Source organism: Mycteria americana, chromosome 3 (genome assembly GCF_035582795.1).
Source record: "Mycteria americana isolate JAX WOST 10 ecotype Jacksonville Zoo and Gardens chromosome 3, USCA_MyAme_1.0, whole genome shotgun sequence".
Taxonomy (NCBI): Eukaryota; Metazoa; Chordata; class Aves; order Ciconiiformes; family Ciconiidae; genus Mycteria; species Mycteria americana.
Genome location: NC_134367.1, coordinates 87409774 through 87427866, shown reverse-complemented (window position 1 = coordinate 87427866; position 18093 = coordinate 87409774). Strand labels below are relative to the sequence as shown.

Genomic DNA, 18093 nt, shown 5'->3' with positions numbered 1-18093 from the left:
TAAATGTCTGAAGAATTAGTAGTTCTCTTCAAAAATCTAAAAAAAGGCTAATTGGATTTCTGTTGATGAACCTTTAGGGAAAATGTTATATTGGGTCCTGTTTTTGTCTCTGTAAGATCTTTTCTCTTTGATGGAAAATTCCATTTATTTTAGAACTACACTGGTGAAATGTTGTTTTAACTCAGATATATTTCTTTTCTGTGCCCTAGGATAAATTAAGGTTAAATTACAGCCCTAATAAAAAAGTTATGGAAATAGAGTCAAGCAATGAATTACTCATAACACTCTTTGCCTTCCTTTCTTGCAGATTAAGCACTGGCAAATGCAATTAGACAGACATAGATTAAAAATGTCAAAAGTTGCAGAGAGGTAAGTATATTGTCACATCTTCTTGTTTTTCAATTAGACTGATAACTATTGGGAAAATGTCAGTATGAAATAGCTTCAAAGAAAGAGAGACAAGGGAGCTCAGGTGTCATAGAAATAACTGATGAGAGTTTACTTTAAGCGGGAGGTATGAAGTTCTTTTATTGATAAAAGATGGCCCAGATATTCCATGATACATTTCTGATAAACCCAAGAATTACTGAAAGAGCCTCTGACCAAGTGATCACAAGTTTCACCTTGCATTGGCAGGGAGGCTAAACGGAAATAGGTCTGGGATTACTGTTTTGATATTTCAAAAGGGCAGTCACTGGCAAAGCAAGGGAACTAGTCGGCAGAGCTGGCTGGATGAGGAGCTCGGTGCTTGAACAAAGTGAGTCTGAGCTTACTTCGGGTCAGAGGATGTAACACTAGTAGGAATCTTTCTCCAAATAAGACCAAAATTTGTCAGGAAGGGGCTAGAAAGCAAATAAAATAAAAAGTTCCTTGGGAAGACTACAGCTTAGGTAGAGAAGAGGTAGAGAAAAGGAATGCTATATCTTACACATCAAATACAGAGATAGTGAAAATTGCAGAAAATTGAGCTGCATAAGACTTAGTAAAGGAAATTAAGCCAAATAAATACAAATGGTTCTTCATCCTCTCATATACTTTTGTGCATGTGTGTCTACTTATACACGTGTATGTATGCATACACATACAAACACATATAAATATATATTTATAAAGAGAACAGGTTAAGAATTTGTGCTTTCTGAACAGTAAAAATAGAATACAGACTAAATATAATATAAATAGGAATGAAAAGAAAGAATATTTGTCCTCACTTGTCAATAATTTTTCAATAATTATGAGGCAAAAGGAAACATGGAAAGTGGGAATAAGGGCATGGGAGATGTAAATTACCAGAATACAAGCAAAGTTTTCAGTGTGTTCAGCTGAGTCAGACCAATTCATGAATACTGAAGAATTCGCAAAAAAAATTGGGGTTTTTTGGAAAGCAATAAACTTGGGAGTAGTGCCATTTGATTAGGAAATAATAAAAATATTAACTGTATTTAAAAGAGGAAAAAAGGAGTCCCAGCAGCTGCAGGGCCAATAAGTATGACCTGAATAGCATGCAGTGTTTTAAAACAGATTTTAAAGGAACTGATAATTAAAACCGTAGGGGTATAAAACATGTTCCTTTATGAAAGCAAATATGCATGGAAGAGGCTGCTTGATTTAATTTATTAATGCCTAAAGGAGCCCTAAAAGGAGCTATGTGGAAGTATTAGGGAAGTTTGTAGTTTATTTTATTTCAGCTCTTGATAAAACCTGAGCCACCACTCCTTCTTCAGGGGTCCACTTTTAAAAGGCTTGAGCAAACCCATTTCAGCCCAAGCTTGTAGCTGACTTCTGAGTGTGTGCACACCTGGGTACCATGGTTCAGTTGATGCAAGGTAACTTGTTAACTGGAGTAACCTGATCAGGTTTCCTCACCTCCTGACATGACAATATTTGGTGCTTTTGTTTCCTAGCCTATTAGCTTATACGGAGCAGTATTTGGAATATGATCCTTTTCTTGTGCCCCCTGATCCCTCAAACCCTTGGATATCAGATGACACCACTTTCTGGGAACTGGAGGCAAGGTATATAATTTTATTTCTTCTTTTGGGGTAAGGGGATATAACAGGCTTTTCTTGAAATGTGAAGATTTCAGACAGATGTCTTGCAGGAAAATACTGAGGCAGAAGGGCAATGCGGTATCCTTTTGGTCTTTCCACCTTTACAGGTTCGTAAGATGGGAAGAGCTATGGATTAATAAATCTGTGTAAAAATTTACAGGAACCAGTTTCCAGGGTTCCAGTGTGGGGAAAAAAGACACGTTTTAAAATCTGATAACATTTCCTAGTTGGAAGTCCTTATTTGTCTGTGTAAATGCACACGTATTACAATTCATCCTGTGTAAGTACTAACAGGCTGGTTGCTCATCTCTGAACATTGCACAGATATGAGCAATCTGGAAGGTGAGAAATCTGTGGTTGAACTTTAGGACTTATTCTAAATTATGAACACAGAGTATTAGAATACTGACTATTGCTGATTGTAAGTTCTGTTGGTTTTTCTTCTGTAGCAAAGAGCCAGGACAGCAGAGGGTGAAACGATGGGGATTTGGCATGGATGAAGCTTTGAAAGACCCTGTGGGAAGGGAGCAGTTTCTCAAATTCCTGGAGTCAGAATTCAGTTCAGAAAATTTAAGGTAAATGAGAGGGACTTTATTTTTTAATAGCTTGTAAGATACATTGGGAGGGGTTTTTTTTGTCTGATATCTTTCTTTTCATTTTTTGACCTGTTCAAAAATTTTCCTGTGTCTTACCTTTCAGAATCCATTCATGCAGATTGCTGCCTGCTCCCATATTCAGGCTGAGGGAAAGATTGATATAGTTAGCAGAGACTCACATGAAGCATATTTTCCCATTCATGTCCAACTTTTGGTCAAACTACCCATGTAAGAGCTTTTCTCTCAGCTCATTTTATTAAACAGGTTTAAAACATTGCCCAATTCAAAAGGCTTTATTAAGTCCAATATTATAAGAACAGTAAAATTAAAAAGGAGAATTTTTTAAAAAATAAATAAGGGATTTAAAAGTAAAATTCACAGACTTTCAATGTTGGTCAGGTTTCTGGGGTCATTGGTCTTTTGAAAATCTTCACCAAGACTCTAGTCCTCGTGGATCTGGCACAACAGAAGTAGTGTGACAGCTAGCCCTCTTATGAGGAGCGGCTGAGGGAACTGGGGTTGTTTAGCCTGGAGAAAAGGAGGCTGAGGGGAGACCTTATTGCTCTCTACAACTACCTGAAAGGAGGTTGTAGAGAGGTGGGGGTCGGTCTCTTCTCCCAGGTAACACGTGGTAGGACAAGAGGAAATGGTCTCAAGTTGAGCCAGGGGAGGTTTAGACTGGATATTAGGAAATCTTTCTTCACTGAAAGGGTTATCAAGCATTGGACCAGGCTGCCCAGGGAAGTGGTTGAGTCGCCATCCCTGGAGGTATTTAAAAGACGTTTGGATGAGGTGCTTAGGGACATGGTGTAGTGGTGGTCTTGGTAGTGTTAGGTTTACGGTTGGACTCAATGATCTTAAAGGTCTTTTCCAACCTATACGATTCTGTGATTCTGTGAAATTCCTCACTAATTGTAAAATGGAAAGATGCTGCTAGCGTATGAAGCTTAAATAAAATTTTAACAAAAAGTATATATACAAAATTACTTTTAAGTAAAGGAGAACAAAATGATTTTTAAAAATGATAGTCCATCCATTGGCTAATAGCATGTTTTGTTGTCACTGTTCTAAGGAAGTCATATTTTGGTAAGAATTATTTCAGAAGGATTGATAACAGCCTTTCTATAGATAAGTCAAACCGTGCATAGTACAAAAGCATGTACAACATATTTTTCTCTTTATTCCACCTTATTGTCAGGTGTCATCTGTATCATTTCCCATTCACCAATAGCATAAGGAGTATAAAATCCTATCTGCACACATTCTAAAACTCAGAGAAATCCTAAACTACTTTTTTTCTATGCCAGTTCTCACTCCGAAGTGGTGCAGCATAGCCATTCATACTAGAATTACATTTATGTAGCATCTTACAAGAGGCATTTAGCATTTTGTTGTGTTAATTCATAAATGGTAAGTAATTGCACAGACCTCCTTGTTGTTAATTTGTCAGCAGAATAATTGGAGATGGACTTCTCTAAGTTGCTGACCATGTTCATATTCAAACATTGAATTTTGCATCACAAATGTATATTAGATACTCTAGACCTTATGATATTTTCCAACTGTTTTGTTTGCCTTTACCCCATGGAAATATGGCCTGATCTGTATGTGTATGTTGATAACTTCATTAGTGACAGATACAGATTTTTTTTTTATTAAAATATCCAGGTGGTAAAATGAAATTTTAAAAATCAGAATAAATCCAAGAAAAGGAAAGGTAATTTCTTTATTTAAAGAGCATCCTGGTAATTTGTTATGCAAAGCAGCTGTTCAAACATGAACCTATCCAGCCCAGTGTGTGCTGCAGTTTCTATGCTTTTCTGTGATTAATTTGTCTCTCTGCCAACTAGACTGTTACCGCATAATCCCTAGCTCTTTCTTCTAATCCTATTTACAACACTAACCACAGGCAAACTGCAAGTGACTGATCCAGAAAAATTCCCTAGAGAAATTTGTTCACAGCTGATTCCTTGACATGCCATCTACTCTTCTATCTCTCTCTTCAGATTCTTACATTGGCATTATAAAATAGAATATCTGAGCAACGGTGAATATGAGCTTAAAGGCGGTCCCTGGGAAGGATCAGGCAGGGGATAAAACTTGCACTGAAAAGGTGCTTTCTGTGATGATTAACTGAAGGAAAACTGCCTCACAAGCTCAGAATTATGTTTATGAATTCTCACACTGTGGGGAAATCAATCCACCATTAGGCTCACACAGTAAAGTCAGGTGAGAAAGCATGAATGGGTAAAGCTTGTTGTGTATGAGATTCAAAATGTTATAGATCTCAGTAACAGAAATGGAAAGTTTGATGGTTTCAAGCATTATTGCTGAATAAACCTTAAATTTAAAATACCACTAATTTCCTTGCTCACCTGTTAACCCCACTGGCAATTTGGTTGTTTGGGGTGGTTTTTTGGGATTTAATAGCCACCTTGAGGAAAAGATTTATTTCCATCCACATCTTCTCATTGCAACAAAGTGAAGTCAAGTCAGTAGCTGGCTCTTGTCCTTTTACAGATCTAATCATGATAAAATTTACAACAAGCACCATCAAACCTACAGTGGGATAGACAGCTGGGACCCTGGATTCATGCAACCAGGCGGAGTACATGGGATACAGCAGGGGACTGCAGACACTACTGAGAGATTCAGTATTAATTGATTAGAAGTCTTGTACCTCGCTTTGGTGAAAGCAATGCCAAAAAGGTGAAATGATAAGTCTACTAGATACACCATTTCTATTCAAGTGTTATTATTTTATGTAGCTAAAAGTCCCAGTGGTACTGTTTCATTAACTTGGACTGAGAGTGTTTAAGCTGGCTGAGAATCTCATTCTTAGTGGATATAGATCCTGTTTTAAGAAAGAGAAGAGGGATAAAGTAACTTGAGCCATGAGTTAGAACTAAGAACTGTGCAATGATTAGGAATGCAACCGGGTTTCACCTTCTTACTCTGTATCGCTGTGCTTCTTTTCTTTGCCTGTAAATTGGGATTAATAGTATTTTACTCTCTAAAGGGGTGGTGTAAAGCATAGCAAAGGAATAAAACTGTATAAGCAGTTCTGTCAGTGCAGTAGCTTCATTACAGTGTGATTGCAGTTTGTTAACACCCAGGCTGGTTTCTACATTCACCTAACGCAGGCTATGACTTGTAATCTCTTGTTACCATGCAGATTTTTTGGAGGAATCACTTTGCATGCTGCTCACTACGCAGAACAAATAGCTAAAGTAACATATGATTTGGATAATAGATTTATAAAATTCCCACTGCCTATTACAAAAATGGTGACCATTGTTTCAAATTCACAAGACTTAAGTTTGAGCATGATCCAATACTACTGAGCTTGGTCACAAGGCTGTCCAAGCACTGAAAAAGGACTTTTCAAAGACAGTGAGGTAGTGAAATGAATCTTACTGCAATGTGGCACCTGGAGACCTAATTTCTTTCATCCCTGTAGAAAATCCCCATCCCTCTCCATATCCTTCCTCTGTCTTGCTGCTGCAGAATTCTTTAGAAAGTTAATATTCATATGCTGACTGTACGTTTGCTCCCAAGAGGTTGTTTTGTAGGAATTGCAGCCTGTAAAGATCTAAATGGTTTCAGGCCTGCCAATCTGAAAGCCTGTCCAAGTCATTATGCAGTATTGCAGTAGGTGTGATCTCCAAGGCAGTGCTAAGACTGCAAAAACCTCCTAGGTTAGTGAAGGGAGAGTGGTGACAGGACATCTTCCGTGATGCACAGAAGAAAAAGCTGCTGGACACCTTGCCCCTTCCTTTAATCCTCATTTATTAACTTCCATAATGTGTGAGTAAATAAGGAAAAGGGGCTTTGAGTTCTGGTTGTCCAGAAAAAGAAGAGAGGGATTGAGGAGTTAGCTAGATTTAGATTTTTCTCTCGATAAATTTTCTCTGCCCATCCCCCTGCAAGCTGAGATTTTGTGAGGTGTTTATTTTGGAGTAATCCATTTAAGTTGTTGTAGAAATGTTCTGTACTAGAGATAGAGGCTTCAATTATGTCCTGTGGAAAAAATAAATAAAAACCCACGTATACACTACTAAAAATTTGCAGTTTTGCCTACAAACTGTTTCAGACATAGTGCTTAATTTTATGTTTAACTTACTTCAGTGGTTGTGGTTATTCTTTTAATAACACCATAACAGTGCTTTTACTGGAGAAGAGGGAGAAAGGTGCAAGAGGTTAAGTTGTCTTTTTAATCCAGCCTGTTTCACTTTCACTTTTTTGCTCTTTATTACTGATGACCACTCTTGATGACATCAAATGCAAGACATTTCTGTCTTCACTGATAGTGGAGGAGAGAGTTCTGCGTGTTACAAAGTATGAAGATTGATTAACTGTCCATGATGTCTGTTCTGCAAGTCTGAACAGAAGCGTTGGTAATGACACTTTCCCACATAATATGGGCACTGGTAATGTTTATCCTTCACACTGTTGATTATGAGACTCTGTTTTGGGTGCTAATAACTTGACCAAAATTTAATCCTCAAGGCTGAAATTGCCTGTGCTTTACTTCTGATTCAGACCCACGCTTAAACTCCAAGTCCCAGCAATGTTGCCATTTCTGCAGATTAGATGAGAAGGAACTAGTTGCAAGGTTTAATGGTTTTCTCTGTCATTTTCTTGAAGACCTTCAGCACTACTATGTCTTGAAGCTTGAAGTTGTACTTGGCAAGAAGGTGGTCTCTAGGAATCAGAGAGTAGTCTTTCCTGCCCCTAGAAAAAAGTTAGCTGATTTTCTCCATGGAGTTTATAAAGGTTTTTGTTTGCTTTTGCTGAAAATGCTGAAAGGTCTGTCCTCTGACCTGTTGTGTCTGATGCACTGGGTGCAAAGCCCACATCACTCTCACTTCACTGTCTCCACACTCTGCCTAAACCTCACACATTTTGTGGAGAATTACTGCAGCCTTTCTCTCACTCCTTGTTCCTGTGTGCTAAATTTAACTGATTAACTTGATCTGGGATCTGCTGATGGCTGCATCTGACATTTAGGTCAGTTAATGGGACAGAAGCCGTGTTGCAGCTGTGCTATTTATCTGGCAAGGCCACCCTTACTTTGAAAGTAATCCAGCTGGAGGACATAATCCCCAGATGTCTTGCAACATGTGTCTTGCCATGTCATGTGGCTGGATGTATGACTATCATATGCTATACACTCTCACTCAGCTATACATCTGGCATGTGACCCAGCATGTGGCAGCCCAAATGCTGGGACAGAAGACAAAAGCAAGGTTTACACCCAGCTACTCAGGTCTCTGTTCAAACAGTACTGAGCATCTTCTAGAGAGGGTCTCCATGGCCAAAGCAAACCTCCACCAACAGGAGATACAGAGTTTCATCCAAGGGAGAGAGACTGAGCTCTAGTTCCTTCCATGACATAGCAGTAAGTCTGTGTATACCATTGTCCAGAAAATGCAGTTGGGTTCCCCCTCTCCCCTCTCCTGCCCTTGCACATATTTACTGTTGCACACTGCGTGTTGTTTGCTCCAGGAGTCTTCCCTTGCTCTGGTCACAGCTCATGAGGCAGAGAGCTGTAAAAGGGGACAGGGAGCTCTTTTGATTTGAGGCCCTGTGCTGAGGTCTTGCAGACTCCATTTCAACTTCATCTGTGCTATTGGTTGCCATGGGATATTCGGAAAAGTTATTTTTGAAAATGCAAGAGGTGGCAGCCTTATTTTTGGCATTTCCTAACTTTGCATATTTGACTTTAACTCTCTGTGGGAGGAGGGCAGGCATTTTTTCTTGAAAGATCAGTAAGTAGATTAAAATGTTAAAATGTGTGTTGGCTGTGAAATAAGTACCCTAGACATAACATACTGCAGAAATCAGCATTTTCTTCCCACTTTTACAGAGGTTTCTATATTTAGAACCTCACATTTTCAATAGGGTTTTTGAATGCTAATGTTAGAAGGGTAAAATAAAATTAATCTATCAAAGAACTGGTGTTCAGCCTGCAAAAATGTGTCTGTACAACCTGCCTATTCTATGCTGGAAGCTGAATGTTTCCTCAAAGAAGTTAAATTTATCCCCCATCTATTTCCCCATAATTGAGTATAACCTACTATACGGAAACAGTTTACTTGCAAAAGAAAACAGCATCCTAAGGCATGCTTGTGGTGACTTCCAGAAGTATTGGCAGTGATATAATGGAACAAATAAGAATGTGACAGCTTTGAGCTGGATCCTCAGGATGTCTGCAGGGTGATAGAAAACGTATGTTTACAAAGAACATCCTTCCCTTTCATTTTTCTACTCCTTACCTGACTTCAATACACATGAGTAATCAGTCAGTCCCAGAAGATGTATGTGAAGCCTGCAGGATATACACTTTTAAATGCAAATATCGAAAGCAGCTTAAGGAAACCAAAGTAGGTTGCCCAAATTTGACAGAGTGAACTGAATTAGAGTTTGTGAGCTGTGCAGTTTTTAAACTTGAGTTATGAAGCCTCTATTCTTACTGCATTGCCATCAGATTCTCAGGATATGTCCCCAGGCTCTGTGCAGACCTATGTTCAATTCACGTTGTAGTTCGTAGAGACAAGTGATGCTACCCAGAATTGTTGAAACTGAAGTTCTTCTGTTGGCACAAACTCCCTTTGTGACCTTGGAGAAACCACTGTACATTATTACATTATTAATATATTTGCAAAACTCGGACAATATTACTTCTCTGTCTTTTGGACAATCTTAAGGGATCAATAGACAGAAAGATTGTGCTTAGATACTATGGAAATTGAAGGGTGTAGAAATACCTAAAATAGTCATCTCAGTAGAGTGAGGCTGACCATAATGGCTTGTGAGCGATGAGCACAGGCTCCTTCCATCTGTGCTACAAAGGAGTTTCAAAACAGGACTATGAAGGACTAATTGCTTCCTGGAAGGTAAATCATCTCAAGTGAAGAATGTCTTATGGGAGGAATACTGTAAGGTTTTCTTTGCTATGCTTTACTATCCTCTCTTAAGAGTTGTTGCAATAACTATATTAGAATTTGGATTGAGGGTGGTATCATTTTGCTTTCTTGGGAGGTCTGAGTACAGTTCCGCTGTTCCTCTCTCCTATCCCATCCTTGTTTAAGCTAAGAGAGCTCAGTTTGATCTCAAGGTGTAAGCAGCGTAGAACCACATTTTAAAGGTGCACCCAAACTCTTGTCAGCCTTGTAAATTCCGACTTATTTCACAGGTAACTCAGTTCAAGGTTCAGCTTATCTGTTTCATAGGATCAGCTGTGTCAAAACAATAATGAAAAGTTACGATAGTACATATTGCATATTTAACAAAGTCAAACTTTAGTTGAACTCTCTTAAGGGAGTGGGGGGAGAGGAACTAAGTGGTCTGCACCATGTCTAAGCATGGGATCCCAGTTGAATTTAGAATTATTTTGTGCAGTGAGAGCGTCTGAACACCCATAGAAGAAATGATAAAACAATCATAATAGCAAATGAAAAGTGATTATCAAAGCTTGTAGCGAGCTAGCTGTGACCACAAAGTGCTCAAGACCCTTTTAGTGATCCTGCTCCAGACTGAGTGAGAAGGGTACAATGAACTGGCCTGCATGTATGTGGCTGTCCAATGTTGGTTTGCTCAGCAGCAGAAAAGAATCACAGAATCACAGAATCGTATAGGTTGGAAAAGACCTTTAAGATCATTGAGTCCAACCATAAACCTAACACTACCAAGACCACCACTAAACCATGTCCCTAAGCACCTCATCCAAACGTCTTTTAAATACCTCCAGGGATGGCGACTCAACCACTTCCCTGGGCAGCCTGTTCCAATGCTTGATAACCCTTTCAGTGAAGTAAAATTTCCTAATATCCAGTCTAAACCTCCCGTGGCGCAACTTGAGGCCATTTCCCCTCGTCCTATCATTTGTTACTTGGGAAAAGAGACCGACCCCCACCTTGCTGCAACCTCCTTTCAGGCAGTTGTAGAGAGCAATAAGGTCTCCCCTCAGCCTCCTTTTCTCCAGGCTAAACAACCCCAGTTCCCTCAGCCGCTCCTCATCAGACTTCTCCTCCAGACCCTTCACCAGCTTCGTTGCCCTTCTCTGGACACGCTCCAGCACCTCAATGTCTCTCTTGTAGTGAGGGGCCCAAAACTAGAGAGAATGGGTACTTCCATTCAGCATTTTAGTAAAAATATGCATAGAAATGCAATGCTGAAGAAAGAAATTAAATTATAGGGAGCAAAACAAATGCTTTTCCAGTTTATACATGATTTGTGGAGTAACAGTAGCAAAATAACAGTTACACAGTTTATAGTTTAGCAGGACTCAGAGAGATTCACGTAGATAGCAAGAACATAAGTCCTTATTAGCTTTTGAAGGAATGTCAAAAAGCAACAGATTTATAAGCAATATAAGCCCTTGTGGTTCAGGTGAAATGAAATCTCAGTTTAATTCCAGTTAAATGGAAACCTTCCTGTAAGCAAGTTACCATACATAAACAATGAAGGACTTCCCACCCATCTTGTGAAGAGGCTTGTAATAATTGCTTCTTAAGGTGGATTGATTGCCTGAGACAGTATACCAGAATGCTGATCCCAACAAAAAATCACAGATTTTTCTTATTTTAACATGTTTTAGATGAAAACTTCAGTTACTTCATTTTTTTTAAGAGCAAAGAAGAGTGTGAGCACTTCATTAATGATTATACTGAATTGGAAGTCAAGATGCTATATTGTGCCATAGGTTCTGGTTAGCAGTAGAAGACCTGAAGAAGAGGCCTATCCGTGAAGTTCCTGCTCGCGTCCAAGAAATCTGGCAAGAATTTCTTGCTCCAGGTGCACCCAGCGCTATCAATCTAGATTCAAAAAGTTATGACAAAACCACGCAGAATGTAAAGGACCCTGGAAGATACACATTTGAAGATGCTCAGGTCAGTTTGCAATCCTGTTTAGGGACATTTGAAATAGAATATTGGCTAGTGATTTCTACATACAAAAAGTAAGATATATTTGGGAATTAAATGGTAATGCTTTGTTTCCTAAAATGCCATTTTGGCAATGCAAATGGGTGACATTCATTCTTTCATGAGGCCTATGAATTACTAAAGCTCTTCATGAAACTTCTGTGACCAGTATGGAGTCTTCAAGTAGGCTTCAAATAGAGCAAAGCATATAATGCAGTGAAACTGATATTTTAATCTTCCTGTTTTCTTAATTTTCTTATTCAGTTGCATTAAGAGAAAAGCTTCCCCCCCCCCACATACATTGATTTCTAGTTCTCAAGACCTGTCTCTGAAAGACTTCCCTTGATACAGGCTCAATGTCTGTTCTCTCAATCCATGTCCAAAAGTGTTGTTATCATTTATAAGAGTCATAGGTTCCCATGATGAAAAGAATATGACCCATGTGAGAAATACCATTTTGTAACAGCTTGTGCAGAAGTATCATATTTCACGGATGTTGTATATTCCATACCTTATTAAACTACTATCTACGGAACATTGGGCAAAAATCCTAAAGATCTGCTCTTCAATAATCAGTATTACAGCAGTAGAGAACAGTCTGTAAATGTCTTATTTGGCTTTTGGGGGTCTGATTTAGTCACAATTTGAATACCATCATCAAAAGGTACTTTTGACCAGAGCTAGATCTGTGAAAATACTTATATTTTTGAGATTGGAAGTAAAAGTTAAAAAACCAAAATGGTAAAAATACAAATCTCGGTTTTCCTCAGAAGAAAAAACAAGTACTTCTGTATTAAATGCGACACTTCATGTGACTTATAACTTAATATTTCATCTTTGCAGACTTCTGAGAAAAGCAATAGAAAATAATTGGATTCACAGTAAAAGTAGTAGAACCGGTACCATCCTCCCTTTTTCATCAGCAGCCCAGTGATGAAAATTTAATTATTAATGCAAAGTGAAATGGTGTCAAAAGGAGAGATTGAGATCATATCCCTGCAGAATTTCCTACAGCTTGATTATTAGGTCATCATCTTGGAAGTCAGGAGATGCTGCTGCAAGTCCCACAAAGAAGAGAAGGGAATTGGATCAGGGCTTTCTACTTTTTGGGAAAGTGCCTCTGCCATAAATAGGAGGGGTAATAATTCTACCACTTTTTCATTTTGCTGTTATGAGAATAGCAACCTATGATGCAACAATAAAGTTTTCATTAGACACTATATCATACCCACTGTTTTGAAGTACTCTGCATTAAGCCAAACAAACAGTTTTTGCTTGCATCTGCTGACCCCCTGCAGGTTTAGGAATTGAGCGTATAGCAAAGACATAAGTTATACAAATAAACAATCTAGCAAGATTAAAAGCTTAAAAAAATACATATTTGCAGTTGAGTCAGTAAAGGACAATTAAATTCCTTGCCACTATCCAATTTTTTGTTAATAGGTGTAAAATTTCAATGCCATTTTACTTCCAGATCTCTCTTCTCTTTTTTTTCCCCCCTTCATTTATGAAAGACGTGGAGTATTCAGTCTTTATGCAAGAAGCACTTTTCCTCCTGTCAGACCTCTGGTTATTTGATCCAGTTCAGCATACAATGTGAACCTGGAAGCTTCTATTTCTCTGGGAAAAGGGGGCAGACTGTACCTGCCGTATTCTGACTTGAAGCTTTAGGACCTTTACAGACTGCCCCACCTGAAGTGGCAGGGTTTTGTCAGGAGTAGTACTCTGCCTCTGCAACAGGCTCTTTATGGCCTGCCAGTTGGGAAAGAGACCACTTACAAGTCATTCTGGCAGTTGGTAGGTCATTGAATTGTGGTTAAAAATGTTTTGAAAAGCATTTCTGTACTTGAAAGATGCCACCACAGAACCCCATGTCAAATGAGAGTGATACATAAGTAAAAATAGACCAAATCGTGCTAAAAAACATCCAGCCTCAATTCCTGACTAATGTGTATATTAACAATACTAATACACCCTAATTTATTCTTGCTTTTAGAGGGTTGGTTTTTGCACAGAAATAACATTTTAATGCCCATCACCACTGATATGTACAACAGGAGCAGAGTCCTTTCTGCTCTCTGTTGGCTGCATTGGCTGCTTTCATAGAAACTGAGTGGAATAAAAACACCCCAAATGAACCAGCCTAAGTTCTGAATATACAACAGAATTTCTCTGCTTAGTGCAAGAAATAGAATGAAAGGCACTTAGAATAATTTCTGGAGTTTCTAATACAACAAAAATTAAAAATCAGCTTTAATTTTGCCTTGCCATAATTTTCAAGCAAGGTGGTTTGTTGGGTTTTTTTCTATTCACTAACTTTATGCAGTACTAAGCTGAGAAATAGTATTTACTTTACAGTTTATTTGCTCTTTCCTGATTGCTGTGCTACAAGTTTCCTATAGTAAAAGACAGGGTTTGAGTAAAAAATAAAACAAAAATAGCTAACACAATTCAGTGGATTTTTTAAAAAATATTTTTTGAGAGTATTTCCTATGCCGATTGCTTTTTCTACAAATCTCTTTCCTAACATTGTAACTAGAACTAGAATTATAAAGTGTCCTACATCATAGATTTTTAGTTTTTCATATTTTACAGAAATGAGAATGCTCCAACAAGAAAAGCTCTATAAACTGCCTGTGTCATTTGTTTTCTGGATAAAGGTTTCCAAATTTTGATATGCCTCTGAAGAATAAATATCTTGGAAATTAGATTAGCCTGGAACTGTTTTTTAATTTGCGTATGTATTTTCCTTTCTGTATTGTCAGCTGGATAGCAGATGCAACATCTGTCAAGGGATATTTTCAAGAGTAGCCAGGGGATATCTCCCTAACTTAAGCACTTATTTGTGGTGTTGAATTAGAAACCTAGTACCTTTTCTCAGCCTATGAAGTCAGAAAAGCATCTCCAGAAACTAATTCAGAAAATCTGATGAGGAAGGATCCACAGCTCCTGATTTATCCACTTAGCTAAACTGACTAATGCGAGAGAGGTTTGAAACTGGGCCTTAAGCTAGGACTCAGCTGTAAATTCTTAGAAAAATAATTCCGTAGAGGAAATAGGGACTATCGATTAAAGAACAGAGTGTTATATTCTTTACACATAACAAATAGGTGGCATTTCTGCTTTAAGAATAGAGAGCAATTCAGCCTTAGCTTCAGAACTGAAACCTGCTATCCCATAAGACTTCCTATTCAAAATAGTGCTAGCTGGTATACATTCCACAACTAAAACATATGTGACTGCCTCCCATTTTATGCTTGTCTTCTTTTATGGGAGTAACAGCTCCTTCTTTCCCTTTCAGGAGCACATTTACAAACTGATGAAAAGTGATTCTTATCCTCGTTTTATACGATCCAGTGCCTACCAGGAGCTGCTACAGGCCAAGAAAAAGGTATTGGTCCATCTTGCCTTTGTCTTGCCACTGTGCAAAGCGGTGGTTATGTTTGCAACAATACTCAGTCTTCTCTCCCCTGTGCCAGTGCAACTGGATATCTGGTAGGTGACCAGCTTGGCGTGTTTGGAGGGTCACATACACACAGGAGTCCAATATACATATATGTGTATATATCCTGCATGCGGGCATGTTTCAATAAGTTAATCTAGCAAAAGTTATTTTTATTTTTACATCCCATATTGTACTGTTTTCGCTGTTATGAAGCACCTTAAACTGCAAAGTGCTTTACAAATACATTAAAAAAAATAAAATAAAATCCCAGAAGAATAGTCTTTCATGTTTGCAAGTTTGCTTATGTAATAATTGTTGTTCTCTTTATTCCACCTATAAAAGCTACAGAATGCGTTTAGAAACAATCTTATTCATATGAATAACTTCTAATTTCAACTATAAATATAGGGGCTTCCTAATTCTGTTTCTTTCCCTATTATTACATGAATAGTTTTGAGTAGGCTAGGAATCTGACTTGAAAGACTGATCATGTCACACTTCGGCAAACAGAGGCTCATGTCTTGGTATGTAATATTTGCTTAGAAAAGTCCAGATTATGGAATGAGTTCTGAATAGGCACAGCCCAGAGTATGTGGAGCAGCTTGTGCGATGCAGATTTCTATAGTGATAAATAATTTTGTTAGTGGGCTCTAAATAATAATCTCCTAGAATCAGCTGGGAGCCCTGTGCCTTGCAAAATCGGGGCCCTGATCATTACCGGAACAAGGCAGTTATTAACACCGTAGCATTCTATTGTTTATAATGACAACCTAAAATTATATGAAAGTACTGTGTGATTTTGTTTTTTGTTCAAACATTGATTTCTGAAGATCCAATATAGAGAGAGATGTTGAAAATACCAGAAAGCTACAACTGTCCGTGTGAAGTCCTTAAGTTTGTGAATGTCAGTTCATTAACACAAGATGTGCACTTCATTATTTCTTTTTATTTTCAGTTGTTCTTTTAAATCAAACCAGTTTGATCCCCATGAAAAATTATTTTTGTCAAATACTATATCTGTTTTGCCCATCCCCTGTTTTGCAGAGTCCCATTACAGCTTCATACCTGTGTTTGCTTCCTGATTTATACAAACTTTGTTTTGCAGTCCATTGTTTCATCGATCCTTCTTTTCTACTCCATTTTTTCTTGCTTTTCTTTTTCCCCTCCTTTTTCTTTTTGTTTCTTTTTTTATTTTAAATTTAAGTTGGAAAACACTCTGGATCGTCGAACATCTTTTGAGAAATTCACACGCAATGTGGTAAGTTTGTTGCCTCGGAAGACTAGTAAACCTGATGGGACATCCTTCTCCCCTCCCCCTCACTGATCCCTCCTTTCCCTTGTTGCTTCTCTAACCTGACAGTTAAAAGTGTATTCATCACAGTTTGTGACTTTTCCTAGGAATGACAACTTTATAATGTGCTTTCATTACAACCCCTCCTCCCTAGTCCCCTTCCCACAGACCTCAATAGCCACACATGGAGGAATGGACCTTTGGGAGCCATGCTTTTTGCATTAGGAAGCATGAAATTATCCTTTTTTTTTTTTTTTTTAATTGTAGTAAAGAATCTGTGAAAACCTGCTTGATGTTGTTCCTTTTTCTGGTGCCTCCCAAAATACTAAGTCTAACACAGTTTGAATACATTGGATTTCCTTCCTGTCTCCTTTTTATTTTACTAAAAAAGAATTTGTCCCATTTTTTTTAATTGGGCACAGGGAAAAATAAACAATAATAATTTCCCCATCTTCCTTAATGTCTAGCACAGCTTCTTCAAGACCAAAGAATTCATGCTGATGATGCGTAAGGGTTTGATTGGGATTTCATTTTGATAATGGACTACAAGAACTGATTTTTTTTTTTAATATATAATTTTCGAAAGCTATTTCACGAAGGTAAAAAAATGAAGGCTGGTAAATTTGCTGTGGGCATTCTCTTGCCACCTGCCAAAAGATCCACTGATTTCCTGATATGTGGGATTCTTTTTACTTATCCAGTTTCTTTGGATTTTTTTTTAACATTGTGAAAGTTCAAACTAAAGCATTCAACGCATTTATTTTTGTAGGGCAGAAACATCCCTATTTTCCCATGCCATAAAAACTGTACACCAACACTGAGGGCGAGCACTAACCTGTTATGAAAAGAGGTAGAAAGATCTTGGATTATACTCAAGTTTGTCTGCATTGTCTGTTGAATTGTGCAGGTGACGCTGCTGTGTGTGTGTGTGCGTCTGTGGCTTTTTCTGTGACCTGGTTAGTGGAGCTGTGTGCGTTGAAATGAAAAATATGAGAGCTTTCAGCAAAGATCATGGTTTTTGTTTTTTAGTTTCTAGGGAAGGAGAAGCAGTTCACAGAAACTGCCTCCTATATAATGAGGCTCAAGAGTATTTCCTCAAGTTTTTAAAATATATATACAAACTTTCTAGTAATCAAAAAAAGAAACAAACGCAGTGAAAGAACAAAGTTTTGTGAGGCTGTGGGAATATCTCACATGTTAAAACAAAACTGTAATTCTTTAACTACTTTCTTATAGGTAAAGGCTTCCTGTAATATGCTTTGAATCCACTATAATCAGGAAGAAATTTGGATTCAATGGGACAAAGTCAGTAAAGGACACTAAAAAGTAAATAAACAGCCACAAAGGAAACTATCCCAATGTTTGAAACAAAAACCCCTATATTTTGCATGGTGGTGTTGCCATAGCATGTTGCAGTGTGATTTGTGTGTTGTCTAAACAGGTTGATCTATAAAACAACATTGTACATGATAACATTATACATGATAATTACATGATAATTCCGTAGGAATTTCCATATTAATAAAAGATCCTATGTTAATAAAAGAGGGTGTAGAGAGTAGGTAGTACATCTGGGACCTCTGAGAGCCAAGCTTTTTCCCAGTCACAGTGCCCAGCAAGCTGCAATAACTACATTTATTCATGGGAGTTTAAACAGCCCACAGATCAGGAATTGGTTATGGTAAACAGTATGTAAACAGGTAGCTGTAAGGAGAGAAATAGCAAGCTGCAGACAGATGTGAGGAGAATACAGCACAAAAAAGGAAAAAGTGAAGACAGACTG

At 38.0% G+C, this 18093-nt stretch overlaps 1 protein-coding gene across 1 annotated transcript in view; it reads left to right on the top strand.

Moving 5' to 3' along the window:
• The window catches only part of RGS7 (regulator of G protein signaling 7), a 233371-nt gene extending 216217 nt beyond the window's left edge, over positions 1 to 17154 (top strand). The window contains exons 12-18 of the mRNA XM_075497396.1: positions 308 to 369; positions 1905 to 2015; positions 2501 to 2626; positions 11355 to 11541; positions 14876 to 14965; positions 16224 to 16277; positions 17080 to 17154. Coding sequence (XP_075353511.1) covers positions 308 to 369; positions 1905 to 2015; positions 2501 to 2626; positions 11355 to 11541; positions 14876 to 14965; positions 16224 to 16277; positions 17080 to 17154 — 705 coding nt within the window. The remainder of the gene's footprint in view (positions 1 to 307; positions 370 to 1904; positions 2016 to 2500; positions 2627 to 11354; positions 11542 to 14875; positions 14966 to 16223; positions 16278 to 17079) is intronic.
• The last annotated feature ends 939 nt before the right edge of the window (positions 17155 to 18093 follow it).